This window comes from Macrotis lagotis, chromosome 1 (genome assembly GCF_037893015.1).
Source record: "Macrotis lagotis isolate mMagLag1 chromosome 1, bilby.v1.9.chrom.fasta, whole genome shotgun sequence".
Taxonomy (NCBI): Eukaryota; Metazoa; Chordata; class Mammalia; order Peramelemorphia; family Peramelidae; genus Macrotis; species Macrotis lagotis.
Genome location: NC_133658.1, coordinates 437465279 through 437486872, shown reverse-complemented (window position 1 = coordinate 437486872; position 21594 = coordinate 437465279). Strand labels below are relative to the sequence as shown.

At 35.0% G+C, this 21594-nt stretch overlaps 1 protein-coding gene across 3 annotated transcripts in view; it reads right to left on the bottom strand.

Annotated features, from left to right (window-relative positions):
• The window catches only part of MEIKIN (meiotic kinetochore factor), a 142569-nt gene that overhangs the window by 97069 nt on the left and 23906 nt on the right, over positions 1–21594 (bottom strand). For all 3 annotated transcript variants that reach the window (XM_074231296.1, XM_074231310.1, XM_074231301.1), the window contains exons 2-3: positions 11167–11260; positions 9083–9170 (exon numbers count right to left, since the gene is read on the bottom strand). In XM_074231296.1, the coding sequence (XP_074087397.1) occupies positions 9083–9170; positions 11167–11260 (182 nt within the window). The remainder of the gene's footprint in view (positions 1–9082; positions 9171–11166; positions 11261–21594) is intronic.

Here is a 21594-nt window from a genome sequence, read left to right as displayed (position 1 = left end):
GGGCTGGGATTGGGTGGCCTGTCTGGGACCATGGGACTGTGTGGTTGCTCGGTCTCAGGGGTGGTATGTGGGCTTGGGGCCTCTTGGCCCCAGGGCTGGTGATCAGTCCACTGCACTACTCAGTCATCCTACAGCACATTTTAGAAGAGGGACAGAGGGAAAGGAGGGGGAAAAAATAAAATATATGGTAGTAGAGACGAATGGATGGGGGGAATTATAGTCAGCAACAGTGTAAAAATATAGTAGTAACTTTTATGACAGACTTATAAAGAATGTGATCCACCCAAGACAGAGCTGATGGTATCAGAACTCAGACTGAAACACATTTTTTTCCCTTTACTTTATTTCTCATTAGGGTCTATATTTTTTGGGGGGAGGGGGTATTATGTTTACTCTTAAACAGGAATATTTTAGTAATGTATAAAAAAATCACTTGTACAAAAATATTCATAGCAGCTCTGTTTGTGGTGGCAGAGAATTGGAAATTAACATAAATGTCCTTCAAATGGGGAATGGCTTAGCAAGCTGTGGTATGTGTATGGGATGGAACACTATTGTTCTATTAGAAGCCAGGAAGGATGGGAATTCAGGGAAGCCTGGAAAGATTTGCATGGACTAATGCTGAGTGAGATGAGTAGAACCAGAGGAATATTGTATACCCTGGCAGCAACATGGGGATGATGACCAACCTTGATGGACTTGTCCATTCCATTATGCAACAATCAGGCACAATACTTTATTTTTCTTCCTTAGAGATATGATTTCTCTCTCATCACATTCAACTTAGATCAATATATGACATGGAAACAATTTAAAGACTAGTAGACTGACTTCTGTGGGGGCGTGGAGGGAGGGAAGCAAGATTAGGGGGAAAAATTGTAAAAAATTCAAAATTAAAACATAGCATGTTAAAGAGAATCAATTCTTGCTTAGAAGCACAAATAATGACTCATATTAAGGCTTTAATGTTTGTCAAGTTTTATGTACATTTTCTCTTTTGATATGACAACTTTGTGAGATTAAAAACTATTATTTTATCCTCATAAGGATATGAAGAAACTGAGACTGACAAGCTAAATTTGACTTCCTCAAACTTATTCAACTACTAGACAGAATTTGAATAATATACTGACTCATAGTTCCATAGTCTATTTAGCATGCTATATTGACTCTCAAATGCAAAATTAGCTTAAACTCATATTGAAAAAAGGAGCTGGTTAATTTTTGCCCTAATTAGCCATAATATCTATTAAAAAGTGTGATTTTCAAATATAATGTCTAATAATAGATAAGCTACATGTTGACCCTCATGGAAAGAACTATGGTTTAATGAGTAGTACTGGAACTGCAGTCAAGAAGAACTCAGACACTTAATAGTTTATGTGGCCCTGGACATCTGAGTTAGTGTAGTCAATTGTAGTCAGTTAAGACATGTTTGTTGAACTGAAAAGATGGAGATAAGAAGGAAGAGGTCCCATGTTGAAATGGTTCTATTTTTTTCTATTTTACACTCTGGAAAAGCAATAACTACTCTTTTAGGTTGCACAACAGATAAATCCTTGGTTTCTGCAACTGTAAGACAGGGATAAAATTAGCACCCGATTCACAAGTTTGTTATAAGGCTTAGATGAAATAATGTAGGTAAAATGTTTTTAAACTTCAAAGTTATATATATATATATATATATATATATATATACATATATATATATATATATATTAGTTACTGTGTATTATAAGTTTTCTTAAATCATTTTAATGCCTTTAAACTAACCTTAAAAGCATGAGGAAAAGTATGAGCTGCCTATGTAAATCTATGCAAGTAGATGCTTTGGAGAGAGTAGTTATAAAGAAGAAAAACATCTGAGACACCAAGACATAAAAATTAGAGAAAAATCAAGAAATTTCCATGAGGAAAAAAAGAATAATTGTTTGAAGATACTGATGAGATTACATGGAATTTGGGGGAGAAAGGAAAGGTGAGATTATCACTAATAGCAGAGAGAAGGCAGAGCTGCACAATTCTTACTCTGTTTTCTCTTCTAAGACGACTAATGTTTGCATTGGAAAGGTCAAAACAAAAATAGCTAACAAGGAATAGAAATCAAGGATAAATAAAGAGATCAACAAGAACACCTAATGGGCCTTGATGAATTCAAGTTGCAACTGGCCTGAATGAATTACATCCTTGGGCAGCAAAGACACTTAAGTAATAAACAAAAGGGTCTGGAAAATGGAGAGGTATTTATTTCAGAATTAAAGAGGGGTGATGTCTTGATTTTCAAAAAAAAAGAAAACAATTTGTAAATTATATTATATCAAATAATTAAAATATATTATATCAAAAATCCTAAGGTCTTGGCAACTGGTCTCATTCCTGATAAATAAAGAGAGAAATAATGGAAGCATTGCTTTGTAAATCTGGACAATAGAATGAAAGCTATAGTTTTTTTTTCCCCATAGTGATATTTTGTTGTGAGAATGGGACTATAAAAAAAGTTAAGTGATATCAAATTGAAGATTTTAGACTGTGGTGCTGGAAAAGGTTTGTGAGAGTCTTTTCAACAGCAAGGAGATAAAATCAGTCAATACTTAAAGAAATTAATTCAGACTATTCATTATAAAGACAAATACTGAAGCTAGAGTCTGGATGCTTTGGCCACTTAATGAGAAGACAAGACTCATTGGAAAAGATCATGAAGTTAGGAAAGCTTAAAGGCAAAAGGAGAAGAGGGAAGGGGACATCAGAGGATGAGATAAATATTGTCATGGCAATGACAAACATGAGTTTGAATAATCTTCAGGAGATAATGGGGGACAGAAGGGCCTGGAGTTCGATGGACAGACAAGACTGAACTGAAGAACAACACCAACAGATGCAAACTATGAACTTTAAAGAGTCAAGAGATGGTTGGTGAATATTTAGTAAAGATGAAAATTATTACTAAGTTCCATCAAAATCAAGTCATGTCAGACTAACATTTATTTTGTGGCAAAATGTTTAAATTGACTGATCAGGTGACTATTATAGCTTTACTTAGATTTTGAGCAAAATATCTCAATTTCTTTTTAAAAAAAACCTGTGGTGATATGGAGTACTACTACTGTCCTATAAGAAATCATGCATGGTCATACTTTAGAGAAACATGAAAAGAATGACATAAACTGATGCTTAGTGAAGGCATCAGAACCAACAAGAGAACATTGTACACATTAATAACAATTTTGTGAGATGATCAAGTATGATGAATGTCACTCATCTCAGTAGTTCAGATATCAAGGATAACCCTGAGAGACCTGCTCTGGACAATGTCATCCACATCCAGAGGGGAAATAAGCAAGGAATCTGAATGCATACTATGTTCCTATCTCATGGTTTTCTTTCATTTCCCTTACTTTAATTTCTCTTACACAAAATGACAAATATCTTAAACACAAATGTACATGTACAACATTTACTGTCATGGGGAGGAAAGGGGGGGGAAGAGAGTGGTAGATAAATGATGCAAATTTATGAATGTTGTAAATCTACCCTAGTATGTAATTGGAAAAATAAAATGAAATTTCATTTTAAAAAACTGTAGGAAAAGGTTGACTAGATGTTTAAAATCTAGACTTTATTCCAAATTGGTCTACTCTGTTTCTCACATATAATTTCTCTTTCCCATCTTATTTATACTGTCTGAGTCCATGTCTGGAAAGCATTCTTTGCTCATATTTGACTCAAAATCTCGGTCTTCTGTCAAGATGGAGCTCAAACACCACCCTTTCCATGAAGCCAGTTAGTGCCTTACCTCTCAAAATACCATATATTTAGCTAAATTGTATTTATTCTCTTTATATAGTTATCCTGTGTAAATATATAAATACATACATTTTTATGTCTGCATGTTTGTCTGTACACACATATACATATATGTGTATATATATACAAACATATGTTCTTGTTGTTGCCCTTCTTAGAATGTATGCTCCTTGCTAGTAGGGACTGTTTCTTCTTCTTTGCCTATTCTCTTCCCTAGCTTCCTTTGAATCTCAACTAAAATCTCTTCTTTTACTGGAAGCCTTCCCCAAATCTTCTTAATTCTAATGCCTTTTTGTCAGTTAGCTTCTTGCTGACTGAATACAACGGGTTGGATTGGAAACTGACTGAATGGCCAAACTCAAAATGCAGTATTATGGTTCCAAATATATTTAGGAGGAGGCCCTAGGGAGATCAGCTTGACCTCGTGCCAATTAACATTTTTAAGGACTTGGATGACTTTATTCTTGTTATTAATTAATTAATAATTAATTCAAAATTATGGTCTGCTCACCAAATTTACAAGTGACACAAACCTGGGTCAGACAGCTAAACCACTGGATTATTAAATCAGAAGTAAAAAAAAGACCTTGAGAAGGTAGATCACTATGATGAATCTATTAAGATAAAATCCAATAAGAAAGCACTGTGAAATCTTACTCTTGGGTTCAAAATGTTATCACCACAATTATAAAACACTTGAGAGCATGATTAGAGAGCAGCATGGTTCAACTTTTTCACCTAATATTGTGCTGTCTCACATTCTGCTGGAGCTGGTTTTTTTTAACAAAAGATGCATATAGAAATTAGGATCTTATTTTAAAACACTATATGACATAATAACAACAGATAACTCTATCGTATTAATGGCTACTTTGTCACAGGACTTTGAGAATAGATTTCAATATTTTAGAAACTACCAGAAGCATTTCAGTTTATTTGCTACTCTATTATCCATTGACATCAACATGTGACCTGAAAACTTGCAAAAAAGAATGTATAGCATTGCTATCAGATATGCAACTTAAAGAAAAATGTATTCAAGTGTCTTTACTGGACTTTAATAAGTGATACCTGCCTAAAGAAATACATCACATTCCACAAATATTCCCTGTTCTTGACATCTCTTTTGGGGAGTACATATATTTGCAAGCAACTTTTTTCCCAAAGGAAGCATACAAAAAAGTAAAAATAGAAAAAATTTCAGACAAGGTTCTTGAAAATAAACTTTGCATCACTATAATCTCTATCAAATCATATATAGATGCAATGGTATCAAAAATGCAGGTTCACAGAAGAACAATGTATACCCTAACAGCAACATGGGGGTGATGATCAACCTTAATGGACTTGATCATTCCATCAGTGCAACAATCAGGCACAATTTGGGGCTATCTGCGATGAAGAACACCATCTGTATCCAGAGAAAGAATTGTGGAGTTTGAACAAAGACCAAAGACTATTACCTTTAATAGAAAAATTACATAAGTAATTTTTTAATCTCTTATACTTTATTTTTCTTCCTTAAGGAGATGATTTCTCTCTCATCACATTCAACTTAGATCACTGCGTACCATGGAAACAATGTAAAGACTAACAGACTACCTTCTGTGGGGGTGGGGGAAGTAAGCAAGATTAGTGGAAAATTGTAAAATTCAAAATAAATAAAATCTTTTATTTAAAAAAATAGAGGTTCAGTATTCACATTAAAAATGGTATGTTACACCCTTTACCAAGATAAGATCCAAATGGTTACAGGACATAGACATAAAAAACAATACTATAAGCAAATTAGAAGATCAAGGACTAGGCTACCTGTCAGATCTATGGAAAGGGGAACAGTTTATGACTAAGGAAGAGTTGGAGAACATCACTAAAAACCAATTAGATGATTTCGATTACATTAAATTAAAAAGGTTTTGCACAGATAAAACCAATGTAATCAAGATCAAAAGAAAAGTAGTAAATTGGGAAACAATCTTTACAACTAATGATTCTGACAAAGGACTCATTTCTAAAATATACAGAGAACTGGGTCATATTTTTAAAACAAAAAGCCATTCCCCAAATGACAAATGGTCAAAGGATATGCAAAGGCAATTTACAGATGAGGAGATCAAATCAATCCATAGCCATATGAAAAAATGCTCTAAATCATTAATTATTAGAGAAATGCAAATTAAAGCTTCACTGAGGTACCACCTCACACCTCTCAGATTGGCCAGTATGACCAGGAAGGATAATGATCATTGTTGGAAGGGATGTGGGAAATCTGGGACACTATTACACTATTGGTGGAGCTGTGAACTCAACCAACCCTTCTGGAGAGCTATTTGGAACTATGCCCAAAGGGCAACAAAAATGTGCATACCCTTTGACCCAGCAATACCACTACTGGGTCTATACCCTGAAGAGATGAGGAAAAAGGGTAAAAACATTACTTGTACAAAAATATTTATAGCAGCCCTGTTTGTGGTGGCAAAGAATTGGAAATCCAGTAAATGTCCTTCAATTGGGAAATGGTTTAGCAAACTGTGGTATATGTATGTCATGGAACACTATTGTTCTATTAGAAACCAGAAGGGACGGGATTTCAGGGAAACCTGGAGGGATTTGCATGAACTGATGCTGAGTGAGATGAGCAGAACCAGAAAAACACTGTACACCCTAACAGCAACATGAGAGTGATGTTCAACCTTGAAGGACTTGCTCATTCCATCAGCGCAACAATTGGGGACAATTTTGGGCTGTCTGCAAAGGAGAGTACCATCTGTATCCAGATAAGGAGCTGTGGAGTTTGAACAAAGTACAAGGACTATTCCCTTTAATTCAGAAAAAAAAACCCAGATGTCTTATGGTTTGATCTGGTTACCTCTGAGAATTCTGTTCTCTTTAAAGATATGATTTCTCTCTCATCACACCCAATTTGGATCGAGGTACAACATGAAAACAAAGTAAAGACTGATGGAGTGGTATCTGTGGGGTGGGGGTGGGGGGGAGGGAAGCAAGATTGGGAGAAAACTGTAAAACTCAAATAATATCTTTAATAAAAATTTAATTTAAAAAATGGTATGTTATTTTTTTGTTTAAAAAGTAAATGTTTGGGGCAGCTAGGTGGTGCAGTGGATAGAGTACTGGCCCTGGAGGCAGGAGAAGCTGAATTCAAATCCGGCCTCAGACACTTAACATTAATTTAATTGTGTGACCTTGGACAAGTCACTTAACCCCATTGCCTTGCCAAAAAAAACCCCATTATTATTACACTCATTTTTATTATTGTACTTTTTTACATTATTACATCTTATTATTATAATACTCATTGGTAATGTGTGTAGCATTGTAGTTATAAATGAATATTAAATTCTATATGTGATTCTTGACAAGTTTTTCATGGGCAGTATGACCCAGAAGAGCTAAAAGTTTGGACACCCATGGTCTGGATTGTCACTTATACTTTTTGGCTCCAGAGGGCAGAACCAAGAGCAATGAAAGGAAGTTGAAAAAAAGGTATGTGTAGGCTTAATGTAAGGAAATTTAAATATGTATATATAAATACACACACACACACACATTTATACATATACACATATATATTCAGGCAGTGAGTCTCTTTTCATCAATGGTCTTTAAACAGTCTGGATGATTGTTTGCTGAATGTATTGTAAAAACCAATGGGGGAAAATTGTAGTATAGTTTGAACTTTATGGCCTGTAAGGTCCCTTCAAACTCTAAAATTCTGAGGTTCTGTGATTAATGCATTTTTAAACGATAGAAGTACACAAATCTTACAAAAGTAGACATAATAAACTTTTTTACTAAAATTCATTTGAACGTAATTTAGGCATCCCAAATTTTTTTAATTTGGATAATATCACATGAGGAATCAAATGAAATGTTTATTTGCAGAAATACTATTATTCTAAAATTTCTATATACAGAGATAGTATAGAATAGTGGATAAGATGTTGACCGTGGAGTCTAAAAGATCTCAGTTCAAATCCTATCCTGAAACCCACTAACTTGCTGATTTCAGACACAGTCCTTGAATTCTCAATGTCAATCAGGAAAGGAGAAGCATTTATTAAGTTCCTATTAGGTGTCAGGAAATGTGTTAATCCCTTTGAGACATTGTCTCATTTGATCCTAACAGACACACTCAAAAGTAGGGGGACATTATTATCATTCCCATTTTACAATTCAGGAAACTGAGGAAGACAGAAGTTAAGTGACTTGCCAGGATCACACAGCTAGGAAGTATTTGAAACTGGATTTGAAATCAAGTGTTCAGCACATCCCACTACCAATCAGACCCCAAGTTGCTAATCTACAACATGGTTGGATTCCTCATTTCATTGCATTACACCACTGAAATCATGAGTCCTACAAAAATTTTCTACATAGAGTATTAAGATCTAGAACAGAGTTAACTTTGATATTTTATAGCAAGAATAATAAAAAGTGCAGACTTGAATTGGCTTATAATGTTTTGGGGTTATTATTCCTACACAAAAGTATTCCTAATATATTATTTTTAAGTGTTATTGATTTATTTTACCTGTCTAAAATTATTCATTCTCTAAAAAAATTACTTATCTCCTAAAAAACTGATTCATTTTTTCCTTAACTTCTTTTTTCTATGTATGTAGAGCCATGCCAAATAACAAAAGGAAAAATGAAGAAAAAAGTAGTTAATCTAAATTAACCAACAGTAAGCACAGTACACAAACATGCAGTGTTCAGCACTGAAAGTACACTTTTTTCGTTCTCCCAGGAAAGAAGTGAAGGAGAGGAATTCTCAAAAGTCTTCTTTGGGATCCAAGTACAAGACCTAATAATTTCACAGCATTAAGTTTCAATTTTTGATGTTACTGTATTCACTACAGACCTTTTAAACTTTATTTTGTGTCTATGTGCTTTTTCTTATGGTTTATTCTTTAATCTATTCTTAGTAACATCAACACTAAAAATGCTAATAGAAAAGAATTAGTTACTACTGCAAATATATCATTTTATTTTTTATTCCAGTTTTGTTAAAGTTACTGGCTAAATCTATATGAGAATATCAGAAGATGTCAATATTGGGCTAGAGTGGAAATAACACTATACATAAGGCAGGAAACCTTAGTTCAAATGCTGATCCTGTCACTGTGTGACCTTGGACAAGTCACTTCCCTAGTCATAGGCCTCAGTTTCAAACACTATACAAGGAAGTTGGACTTGGTAGTTTCTAGGGACCCTTTGTAGCTCTAATATTCCATTAAATGAAGATAAGGATACATACCTTCAATACAAGACTGTTTGTATTCTTGGAGTCCTCATTAATGGGACTTTTTTGTTGTTCTTCTTGGTGTGGAACATTCAACTGCATACTGACAAAGAAACATTTTTTAAAATTTATTAAGAAATATTAAAATCTATAAGCATATTTTCTTATTTGGGGATTCTTATTTTTTTCTTTTATAATACAATTAAAACAAAAACATCAAACCAGGACAAGCTCTGTAAATACAGATAGAATATCTGACAGTTATCAGAAATGAATCATCATTTACCTTTAACTAAAATTCAAAATGCAACTTGATAATGTCAGGTTATAATTATAACTTTTGAAAAGATAACATATCAAAACATTAATTGCCCAGTGTTTTCATATTATATCTTGTTATATACCCTATGGTCTAATGAAACTAGATGATTCTTGTCTTTAAATTAATTTTTATTAAACATATCATTTCAGTTTTACAATTTTCCCCCCAATCTTGCTTCCCTCCCCCCACCCCACCATGGAAAGCACTCTGTCAGTCTTTACTTTGTTACCATAGTGTACCTTGATCCAAATTGGGTATGATGAGAGAGAAATCATATCCTTAAAGAGGAGAAGAGAAGTCTAAGAGGTAACAAGATCAGACAATAAGATATCTGTGAAACTAGATGATTCTTAATCTTTTATTTTCACCTTGACTCTTAGGCTAATTCTATCATCCATACCTGGAAAGGAGTCTCCTCCTCATTGCTAAAGTCTTTCCCTTCCTTTGATGTATAAATCAGATGCCATCCCTACTAACCCATCTTTTTCTCAAGTGAAAGTAATGGCTCTCTTGCTTTCTGTGCCTTTCAAATCCCTCATATTCTTCAGCCATTCTCTCTTTTATCATCTTTTTTTTATCATAGTTCTCCATCCTTCAATGCCTTATAGATTTCTTGAGAGCTTTGTTGTTGTTATTTCTGCATCCCTAATACCTATAATATAGTAGATGACTAGGAAGACATATTTGCTTAATTGAGGTTGAAGATGAATCATGGTTTTATATGTTTAAATGTTTTCCTTTACCAGATATACTTAACTATCCTTTAAATAAGAATTTAAAAATAACAAGTTAGAATTCTTTCACTGTTGAAAGCTTTGTCAAAAACCACAGAACCAGCTAAATTTTCATCTGAAAGGTATATAGCCAGTAGTGAGAATTCAAATAAATTAACAATGGGTCTCTGCCCTAATGACCATTTTAAATATACAAAAAGATATACTGAAAGATAGTTTAATATTTCAAATATTTGATACTCATAAGAACAACAAGAGATACATAAAACTAGATCATGTTATTTTACTTACAGTAAGCAAATGTATCCTTATGTAGTGAAAGCAGACAAATGATTACAATAACATTTGCAGAACCAAAACTTATTTTACCTATCCTAACTCTTTTTTCTTCAACTTTCATGGCTTCTGAAATGGGCAATAAGATAACTCTTGAAATCCATATTTCTTTTAGTTCTTTGTGTCCCAGCTTCCTATTGTTTTCACCATTTAGGGAACACCAGAGCACTCATAATATCTTATGGGAATTAGAGACATAACACAAAATGGAAACAAATTTATTCCCTGGTTGTTTGACACTTTTTCTCTTTACAGTATATGTTTGTTTACTGAAGTAGCAAAATGAGGGAATTAAAATGTGGTATTTCATCAAAGGAATAATGAGCTCTAAGAAGTGAATGAATAAATATTACAAGCATAGTTTTGTCTTTTTCTTTCACCTATGGATGGAATTAACATATACTAGGGTGCTAAGAGAATGCTATTGCGCAGATGAATGCTAAAAAAAGAATAAGGAATGTAAAGTTGTGATTTCCACATTAGGTGGCTGCCCAGGTGCCCACTTTAGAGAGAACCCCAATTACAAGTGCCACTTTAACAACTGGTTTGTCATACTTAAAATAAAATTAGGTATCAGTTCTGCCAAATCAGGATGAAATGGCTGATCCCCACCACTGTATACAGTCCAAAAGAAATACCTCTACAGAAATCAGACATTGTCTTTTAATAGTCATGGTAATAGATACAAGTTTATAACAGCTACAGACCTGTGTTTTTTGGTAGGGCTTTCATGTAACTGTGTTGTCTCAACATTTTCCTTCAACTTTGGTAAGATTTTCATTTGAAGTTTTCCTTTTGGTCCTGTGGGAAAGCACTTGTTTTTCAATTCAAACAACATTTAACAAAAAAAAAAATATTCTCAGTACTTAGAAAACTTGGTTTTTAACCTATTTTGCACATTATAGGTACTTAATGTTTGATTGACTATAATTGACTGTGAATTGTGGTAAAGTCCTCTTGTTTTTTAGTATTATTCTTTGTTGAATTGCAGTGTCAAGATCTCAAGCTACAAAAGTTGGAAAAGAAAAGGAAAGATGGGAAAATGAGGAGGAAGAAAGGGAAGGCTAGGGGAGGGAGAAAAGGAGGTTCTAATCTCTTTCATCTCAGTCTTATCCTCCTTGACCACTCTGTAACTTGTGATACTTTGTTGTTTCTATGATCTGGTTATTTCTCTACTTGTCTGATTTGTTTCTTCTCAGACTCATTTGCTCAATCTTCAACCATTTCTTATCCCTAAGTTTCCTGTCCTGAGTTTTCTCTTCTCTTTAAACTTTTTTTCCCTAATGATCCCATTAACAACTTTATGCTCAGTTACTAACTTTTAATCTATATACCCTGTCATAATCATACTCAAGGGCAACTAAGTGGTACAATGGATAGAATGCTGGGCAGACCCATCTTTCTGAGTTCAAATTCCATCTCAGCCATTACTTGCTCTATAACCTTTGGCAAATCAATTAATTATTTGTCTCATCCATAAAATGAACTGGAGAAGGCAGGCCATAGCAAATCCCTCCAACATCTTTGTCATGAAAACCTCAAATATGGTCACAAAGAATCAGACATAACGGAAACAACTGAACAACAATATTCATTCTTATGAAGTCTATTCATATTTCTGACTGAACATCTTAATACCTTGTCAAAATTGGGTTTTGAGAGAGCATAACCGACTCTATTTTGTGTTCTATTTACTATTATATTTCTTTTTCCTAGTGATATTGCATATACTGAACATCTCCTGTTATCTCCCTTCCCCCAATCACTTTATGATTCCAAAAGAAAACTCAAAGGACTTTGAATAGTTTCAGAAACTCATCCACTTCTCTTTAAATACTAATTAACTTACTGATAAAGAAGAAATAATTTCCTTTGGTCTAATGTGAAAAGCCATGCTAATTTTTTTTCTTCTTTTCCTAAAAATGTAACCTTTCCAGTTCAATTTTACATAAAACCTCTTTGAAAGCTTGCTTACATGACCACATGATCCACTTGATCTACCTAAACTCTGGGTCATAGATGTCATCTGGTAGAATTATGTGACACTACTGATGGTGTATATTACACTCTTAAGTGGTAACAATGTTGTCTAAAAATAATATGAATTTTCCTTACTTGTAACAGATATAAATCTCCACAATGCATCAATAACCAAAAAAAAATGGTACTGATATTCCGGACAGGGAAGATTCCTGCTTTGTGGAGGTTTTTAGCATAATTGATAAAACACAAAAGTACTGAATCAGAAGGGCACACTCCTCCTGACCTAATGGGATCCCTGGTGACAAGAAGCACATCCTGAGCTGAGGATCAATCCCTCAAACTTTAACAGATCCTGCCTTCTGATTTATGACAAATATACATCTCCAAAATTCCACTTGGGATCCACTTCCTAACAAGGCCCCAGGCATACACAACAGCAAGCCTAGAGAACCTAATAAACATGTATGTTAATCTAATTCCATTTGCTCTTTCTTAAATCCAAATTCTGGAGATTAATATGTTAGTTTATTTTGTTTTAAAGTCAAACTCCTGAAAGGTTAACAGGAGATAAAGTGAAGTGTACCAGTCTGTATGTAAGCTAGGGAGGCATATTAATAAAGTGACTAGGAAGGACTCTGAAAATTCTTGAAACAACTTTAAATCCCAAATCCTTGAACTCAGAATGTCTTAAAAGGAATTCAGTAACTTCATACATAAACTTACCCCTTCTCTAAATTCCCCTATTTCTGTTGAAAGCACCAATATCTTGCTAATCTACAAGTTTTGCAACATTTGGGGTCATTATTGACTCGTTATCCCTCACTTACTGTAGTCAATCAGCTGCCCAATCTTGTCAAATTTTCTTCCATACATCCCCCATATTCTCTCTTCATTCACAGGGGTGCCTTAGTCCAAATTCTCACTCCTTACCCAATCACTTTCCCTGCTTCTGGCTCCTGCCTTCTCCAATTTATCCTCCACAAAAGTATTGAAATAAATTTCCTAAGAAATACTGAGCAGTCAGTTGTTCTCTACTATTTCTACTATTTCTCAGTGATATTTGAAGCTGGTGGTACAAATTTGTTCCGATTGACCTTTCCCATTACTGTATTTTCCCCCAAAATAAGCCTGGGTCTTTCATTAATTTTTCTTCCAAAAGATGTATTAGAGCTTATTTTTCAAGATAGGCAGTCATTCCTATGGGAATTGTTATTTGATTTATTCTTCAGTCTGCAAGGAAGCTCTTCATGTCTTTATTATATTGATTGCTGGCTGAATCTGGGCTTATTTTTGAGGTAGTCTTATCTTAGAGCATACTGAAAAATTCATGCTAGGTCTTACTTTCAGGGAAATATATCACATACTTTATATTCTATCTTGTATGGACCCTTCCTATTCAAGATAGAAGTTTAAGAATTTCTCTTCCCAGTCCATCCCACCTCAGTCACCTGACCACAACTTTCCTGGCTTATCTGTTAATCCTTTGGTTACTAGCATTGGAAATAAACTCCAGGCTTTTTTGGAGACTACTTCCAACTGCACCTGTATTGGTCCTATGGTAGTTTCCAGATGCTACTTATGCTAACAGCATGAGAAATTTTCCCACTGAGACTGTCTCTGGCAGTATGGGGAGGATGACATCAGAGGAACTTGTTCTGTTCTCGTTTTTAGTTACTGACTGAGGGGAGGGGAGATGAAGTTTTCCATTATAGATGACTTGGGAGAGCTATCTGTTGACATCATCAGAGAACTTACTGTGAAAACCATCAAGACACAAGATGTTTGATAAATCACTGCTACTAAGTCTATATCCCAAAGAGATCTTAAAAAAAGAAACAGGACCCACATGTACAAAAATATTCATACTCTTTTTTTGTGGTGGGAGAGAATTAGAAACTATAGGGATGTCCAACAACTGGGGAATGGCTGAACAAGTTGTGGTAAATGAATGTAATGAAACACTATTGTACTGTAAGAAATGATGAACACTCATATTTCAAAAAAAATCTGGAAAGACTCACATGAACTGATGCTGAGGAGAGTGAGCAAAATTAGTAGAACTGTACACAATAACAGTAACCTTATGTGATAGCCAACTTTGATAGACTTCTCTTCTCAGTCAAACAATGATCCAAGACAATTTCAAAAGACCCATGATGGAAAATGCTATCCACATCCAGAGAAAGAACTATGGAGTCTAAATATAGATTGAAGAATACTATTTTCACATTTTTTCCCTTTCTTGTGGTTTTTCCCTTTTATTCTGATTTTTTTTTCACAATATGACTATTGTGGAAATATGTTTAACATGATAGTACATATATAACCTATATCAGATCACTTGCTGTCTTGGAGAAGTAAGAGAGGAAGAAGAATTTTTTACTCAAAATCTTATAAAAATGAATGGTGAAGGGAGCTAGGTAGTGTTGTGTACAGAGCACCAGTCCTAGAGTCAGGAAGACTTGAGTTCAAATAGGACCTCAGACACTTGTATGTAACAGACAGCTGTATAACTCTGAGCAAGTCACTTAACCCCATTGCATTGAAAAAATCTTGCAAAAAACAAAACAAAAATAAATGTTGAAAATTATATGTAATTAGAAAAAAATTAAATATTAAATGCAAAAAAATTACCTGATAAATCAAATCACTTCCTTAATCACCTGTCTGAGCTGTCCAGAAATGAACCACTGTGCTGATTTCATGCAGTTCATGGGTTGGGCTAAAGAGCTTCCCACAATACCAAAGGAATTAGGAATATTCAGCCTGGGAAAGAATTCCTGCACTTACTCTACTCTCCTGACTCCACCCCATTAACTGGAGGTGGGGAACTGGCTATGACATTTATTATGAGTTCATAATACTCCAGTGGATCTGGCTCTTTTTAGAAGTGGCTCTTTGGATTGTATACAACTATAGGCTTCCCTCAATGAGATCTAGCAAGTTAATCCCCAGAGATGCTGGGGTACATTGTAAAGGCCTTGAGTAGCTTCCCTGCTAAAAAAAACAAAAAAAAACAAAAAAAAAAAAACCTCACTGAGGAAACTCAAATTCCCTGAGCTACATAGCCAAAGCAAGGACTGCTTAGCAGTTGAAAGTCCCTTTTTTTCTTTCATTGGTGAATATGATTATTAATTAGTCACCCATTTCCCATGCATTCCTTCCAACATGAATCAGCACCAGGCTCCCAACCTTGAGCTGTACACCAAGAACAGATTTTTCATTCTTTCATTCCAATTCTTGGTCCTACTTGATCTAAATAAGAACCCTATGAAAATCTACAGGACTTTAATCATTTTTGGTGCTTGATTACACCAAAGATTACAGGAGATTGGGGCAGCTAGGTGGCTAAGTGGATAGAGCACCGGCCCTAGAGTCAGGAGTACCTGAGTTCAAATCCAGCCTCAGATACTTAATAATTACCTAGCTGTGTGGCCTTGGGCAAACCACTTAACCCCATTGCCTTGAAAAAAAAAATTTTAAAAAAGATTACAGCAGATTCCTGTGTATGGACACATGACTGTCCCTTCTTATTGTGAGTAGTTCTCTTCAATAAAGTTGTCTTTCTTTATAAACTTCTGCTGTGTTCTGTTTTGTTTTTGTAGTACTCTCTTCTTTCTATTGCATCTTGGAGTTTTGAACTTCAAAGCACTTATTAAGACACATATGGAAGCAATAGCTACTCTATCTCATTTTTACTGAATAATTCAAGAAAACCAACATTTCAACATTATATCATTTAATGTTCAAATACTAGGTTTTACCATTAGGCCCCCCAGACACAGGGTCGGGCATAATTTATCACCATTTTGGGATGTTTCAAAGGAAGTGGCAAAGAATATGAGTTGGATTCTCACTTTTAGGTATTTTTAAACTATCTACCTGAAAATCCCAATACTATTTCCTTCACAGTGCTTGGGAAAGAATTAATACATCATAGTATGAGAGCCCTATTCAAATGAAATTTTCCCCATCCCGTAGCTAGCAAACTACTTTAGCAAACACCCTATGAACTAGAGACCCTTGCTGCTTATCCCTCTTTCCTAGCTATGGGAATGTTCCCATTCCCATCTATCTCATTCCTATCCCACTAAAGTCTGTTGCTTTGCTCTCTCATTCCATTGTGTTTGCTAAAATTCTTATACTATTGGTTTTAAACTTCTATTTCTTCAAAGGCCTCTTTCTTTCACATTTCCTCAATCTTCTTATACTCATGGAAACTTAGATAATTCTAGAAGGCAGTATATCTAAGGCTATTCTCTCCAGTAGTAGTAGATGAATCTCTTGCTCCCTTGAAACACTAGCCATACTCTACTTAGATCTTTGTGGCAGTTTTCATCCCCCAGAATATTTCCTGACTTTCTCAGGAAGTTTGGTAAATGGCTTATTGTCTTTCTACCCCAATCACTGCAACCATATAGAAGATCTAGTATACATACTGATCTTCCCTCATACATTCTAGCTTCTCAGTTCATCAATCACCTCAATTTCTAGGAGCTCAGTAAGACCCAGAAAAAAAAAAGTAATACCCTTAATCTCATCATCACCTATATCTGTCTTACCTTCAGAATTCAGAACTCTGAACTTCCTCAGTCTTATATCCTTCCATTTCTTTTTCTTATTCCTGAACCTGTTCTTCCTCCTTACCTGGATTTCTAGTACTCCAAACCTTCCTTGTTCTCTCATTCCTTATCTGGTCTCACTTTCTTCCCCACACTCTGTACCCTATACTTAATTATTTCAAATCTTCACTGACCTCTAACTTAGAATCCTTTGTTTCATTAATTTATTATCAGATATGTCTTGCCAACCTCCAAATATGAATTATATCCTCCCTCTGACTTATTTATTCTTATGTCTGTATTACAGAAAATTATTGAAGTGACTTTTACTTTCTGGTGTACTAGAAAAATTTATTATCTAATCCCAACTGACCTTCATTTCTACTTTTGTTTTCCCCCTGATTAACCAAAGTGGCTATTCTAAACATCCTCTTCTCTATAAGGAATCCCTCCATCCTTCTACTTTGGGGAGGAGAAATGATATTCAAGAAGAGGGAGTAATTGACATGTCAAAAGTAACTGAGATCAGAAATATGAGGACTGAGAAAAAGTCATTAGATTTAGCAATAAAAGTCAAGATAAACTTGAAGAGAATAGTTTCTTTCTGGTGGTTAGGTTGCCTTAACTGTTTTCAAGGAGATAAATTAGAAGATGAAAAAGAGGTTATAATGAGTTCAGGTGGGTTTTCTCTTAGGAGTTTAGCTGTGAAGGAAAAAAGAGATAAATAGAGAAAAGTTAATGGAACAGCTCATCTTGCTCTGATCTCAATGATGATTAACTTTTCCAGTCTTCATTGTTGGATCATCAACCATTTCCCATCCTCTAACTATAGCCAAGGGCAGTTAGGTTGCAAATTAGATAGAATGCTGGGCCTGGAATCAGGAAGCCATGGGTTCAAATCTTGTCTCAGACACTATAAAAAGCTGTGTGACTCTGGGCAAGTCACTTAACTATGTACCTCAATCTCCTCATCTATAAAAGGAGCTCAAGAAGGAAATAGCAAACCACTCCAGTATCTTGCCCAAGAAAATCCCAAAAGGATAATATGGAATCAGGCATTTAATCTCCCTCACCTGACACATAGTAAGTGCTTTGTATTACAATTGTATTGGCCACATTATCTCTACTCACAGGGCCACAATCATAATTCAAACTGTCCTGTCTCTTGCCTGGCTTATTACAATAGATTTCTAATTGGTTTTCCTACTTCCCTTCTTTTCCTTTTCCAGTCCATTCTCCACTCAGTTGCCAAAGTCATCTTCTGGAAGACAGTTCTAACCATTTCACTCCCCAGTTCAAAAATCTTCATTACTTCTCTTTTGCCTCTAAGATAAAATTAAAACTTCATACCAGTTCTAAAAGCCATTTGCAATTATCTCCAGTGAAACTTTCCACATGTACTTCACACTACTTCATATTCTCTGCTTTCTGGCCAAAATGACATATTTGGAGCCTAGCAATCCATCTATTGCCTCCTTTCCATAGCAAAAATTCTCCTTTAAGCTTTTAACATTCTTCCTTCTCAGTTCCATCTTGGCTTTGTTGAGATATTAGGAGACACACTGATTTCTGGAACTAGACCAAGCAAGAAGGCTGTGCTTGTAATGATCTGGATGCTCTCACCCTCTGGCAAAATCCATCTCACCCTCACACACTTGATCCTCTGGCAAAATCCCATATAATTATTGTATTGCATGGACCCAAAATCAGGTATACTCTGAGCTTGGACAAGCACCAAACAAGCTTGGAAAAGTTCTGGTCATGAGGCCCTGCTATGAATAAAACTTGTCACATGGTTGCTGTTATCCCTCATTGTCAGGGCTAGGGTTCACTGTGCAGTCAATGGTATCAATATTGAGATTTATCCTCACTAAAGAGGTCCCCCCACGCTAGGGGCATGGCCCCAGCACGAGTCTCATTTGATTACTGACACTCCTACCTCTGGCCTGCTCTGCTTGGCTCCAGTTGAACAATTGTTCAAGGTTTATTTCTGACTAGCCTTTCCTATTTAGTTTTTATTATATTTCTTCTCAAATTACTTTATCACTTTAGCTGTTGTTCAGTCATATCAGTTGTGTTTGACCCTTTGTGATAACATTTGGCACTTTTTTGGCAAATATATTGGAGTGACTTCTCATTTCCTTCTCCAGGTTGTTTTACAGATGAGAAAACTGAGGTAAATAGGGTTAGGTAACTTGCCTAGCATCAGAAAGGTAGTGAATGTCTGAGGCCAGATTTGAATTCAGGACTTCCTGACTTTAGACCTGATACTCTATCCATTGTAATACCTTAGTCGTCCAGTCTTATCTCTGACTTATTTGCCTCTAAACATTACGTATGCCCCAGAAATATCAATATATTTTTGGAGGCAGGGAATATTCCATTTTAAATCTTTGTATCCCCTGGTCTTGATCACTGAAAACTACCATTGCATTTGGTCTTGACCAAAAGAGTCCAGAAACTATTATATCAAATATTTGACTTACTTGATAAACAGAGGCAGCCAAGGCCAATACTAGTTTAGAAGATAAATTTGTAAAATCTTATGGAGAAGAATGATAAAAGATTATGAAGAATATCATTTAGAACAAGAAGGAGCAGTGGAAGAAAAACGAAATTCATAGGAAGCTTAATAAGGGATCCAACTAAGCAAAGTTATCGAGACAATTGATGAGACTGAAACAAGGTAAAAATAGATAAAAATGGAAAAGATACTAAAGATTAATGTAATAATTCTTTTCATCACAGTGAAGATTGTGAAGTCACCAAATTTATACACTAATATACTGATTACATAGATGTCCTACTGAAAGAAGTAGAAATGGCACTGAAAAACACACTGGTGGGAAAAACTGCTGGAACAAAACCAATTGCAGCTTTAAAGAGTAGGTTCATGCTGTAAGTATTGTAATTTTGAGAGCCTTCAGGGATTGATTGTTGAGATTTGTGGAAGACAGGAAAATATCAAAATAGAAATATTCTTAAGATTTTATTATTATCTAAAAGAAGAAAAAACCCCCAAGCAAGGGAATAAAGAGGAACTTGATTCATAGAACTACTTTTCTAGCTTTATGAGATTTTTATGTAATCCAAATGCACACCTTGAGGATATCTTTGATAAGAAGAGTACTGATAAGTTTTCAGAAAGAGATATTCCTCAGTAGACCACATCTTTACCATCATATAAATGACTAAAAGATGTAGAAAATACAAGATCCCACTGTGCTTATTATTTGGTGACTATAAAAATGTATTTATTTCAGTATGCCAAAATATCTTTTATATAAAAAAAACTTCAGGATTTATTATACAGGCCTACAAAGTGTGCAGATTAAAACCTTTTCTCTTGGAGAAGCAGCAAGCACTATGAGAAGTTAGGCAAGGTAGGAGAGAGAGAGAGAGAGAGAGAGAGAGAGAGAGAGAGAGAGAGAGAGAGAGAGAGAGAGAGAGAAAGTACGAGAATGAACTGGCCTAAGAAAGAAAATGAGTCATCCTTGCAAGGTGAAGGTAGTGTTAAGAAGAGAGAAAAAGGCCAAAATATCTTAAAAGACTTTCAAAAAGGTGTTGCATGAATTCTCAGATGAAGAAATTAAGTTATCTATAGTCACATTAAAAGGGCTTAAAATATTATTGATTAGAGAAATGCAAATTAAAATAATTCTGTGATACCCACTTCATACCTATTAGATTGGCCAATATGATTAAAAAGAAAAATGATCAATGTTGGAGGGGATGTGGGAAAACTAGGACACCAATGCACTGCTGGTGGAACTGTGAGCACCAGAAAGCTTGGAGGGCAATTTGTAATTAAACCTAAAATTCAATAAAACTCTGCATACCCCTTGATCCAGCAATACCACTACTAAAAATGTATCCTAAAAAGATCATGTGTATCCTGAAAAGATCATGAAAAGAGGTAAAAAAGCCACACGTACAAAAACATTCATAGCAGCTCTTTTCGTTGTGGCAAAGAATTAGAAATTAAGGGGATGCCCATCAATTGGGGAGTAGATGAACAAACCTGTGGTATATGAATGTGAAGGAACACTTGTTCTGTAAGAAATCATGAGGAATGGGACCTCAGAATGGCCTAGAAAGACTTGAATGAACTGATACTCAGAGAAGTGAGTAGAACCAGAACATTATAAACACTAACAACAACATTGGGTGATGATCAACTATGATGGACTTGTCCACTTAAGCAGTACAATAAACAAAGACAATTCCAAAAGACTTGGGAAGGAAAATACCGTCCATATTCAGAGAATGCATTGTAGAGTTTAAACGTAGACCAAAGTTTACTACTTTCAATTTTTAAGTTATTGTATTGTCTTTTTTTCTCTCTAAAGTTATTTTTCCCCCCGATTTGATTCTTCCTTACATTTTATAACCTATATTAGATTGCTTTCTGTCAGGAGAAGGGGTGAGGGAAAGGAGGGAGAAAAATGTAAAACTCAAAATCTTGCAAAAAAATGATCACTGAAAACTGCCATTGCATGCATGGTTGGAATTTTTTTTTTTTAATCTATTTTCCCAGAAAGAACAATGATCAGTGTTGGAAGGGATGTGGGAAATCTGGGATACTAATAC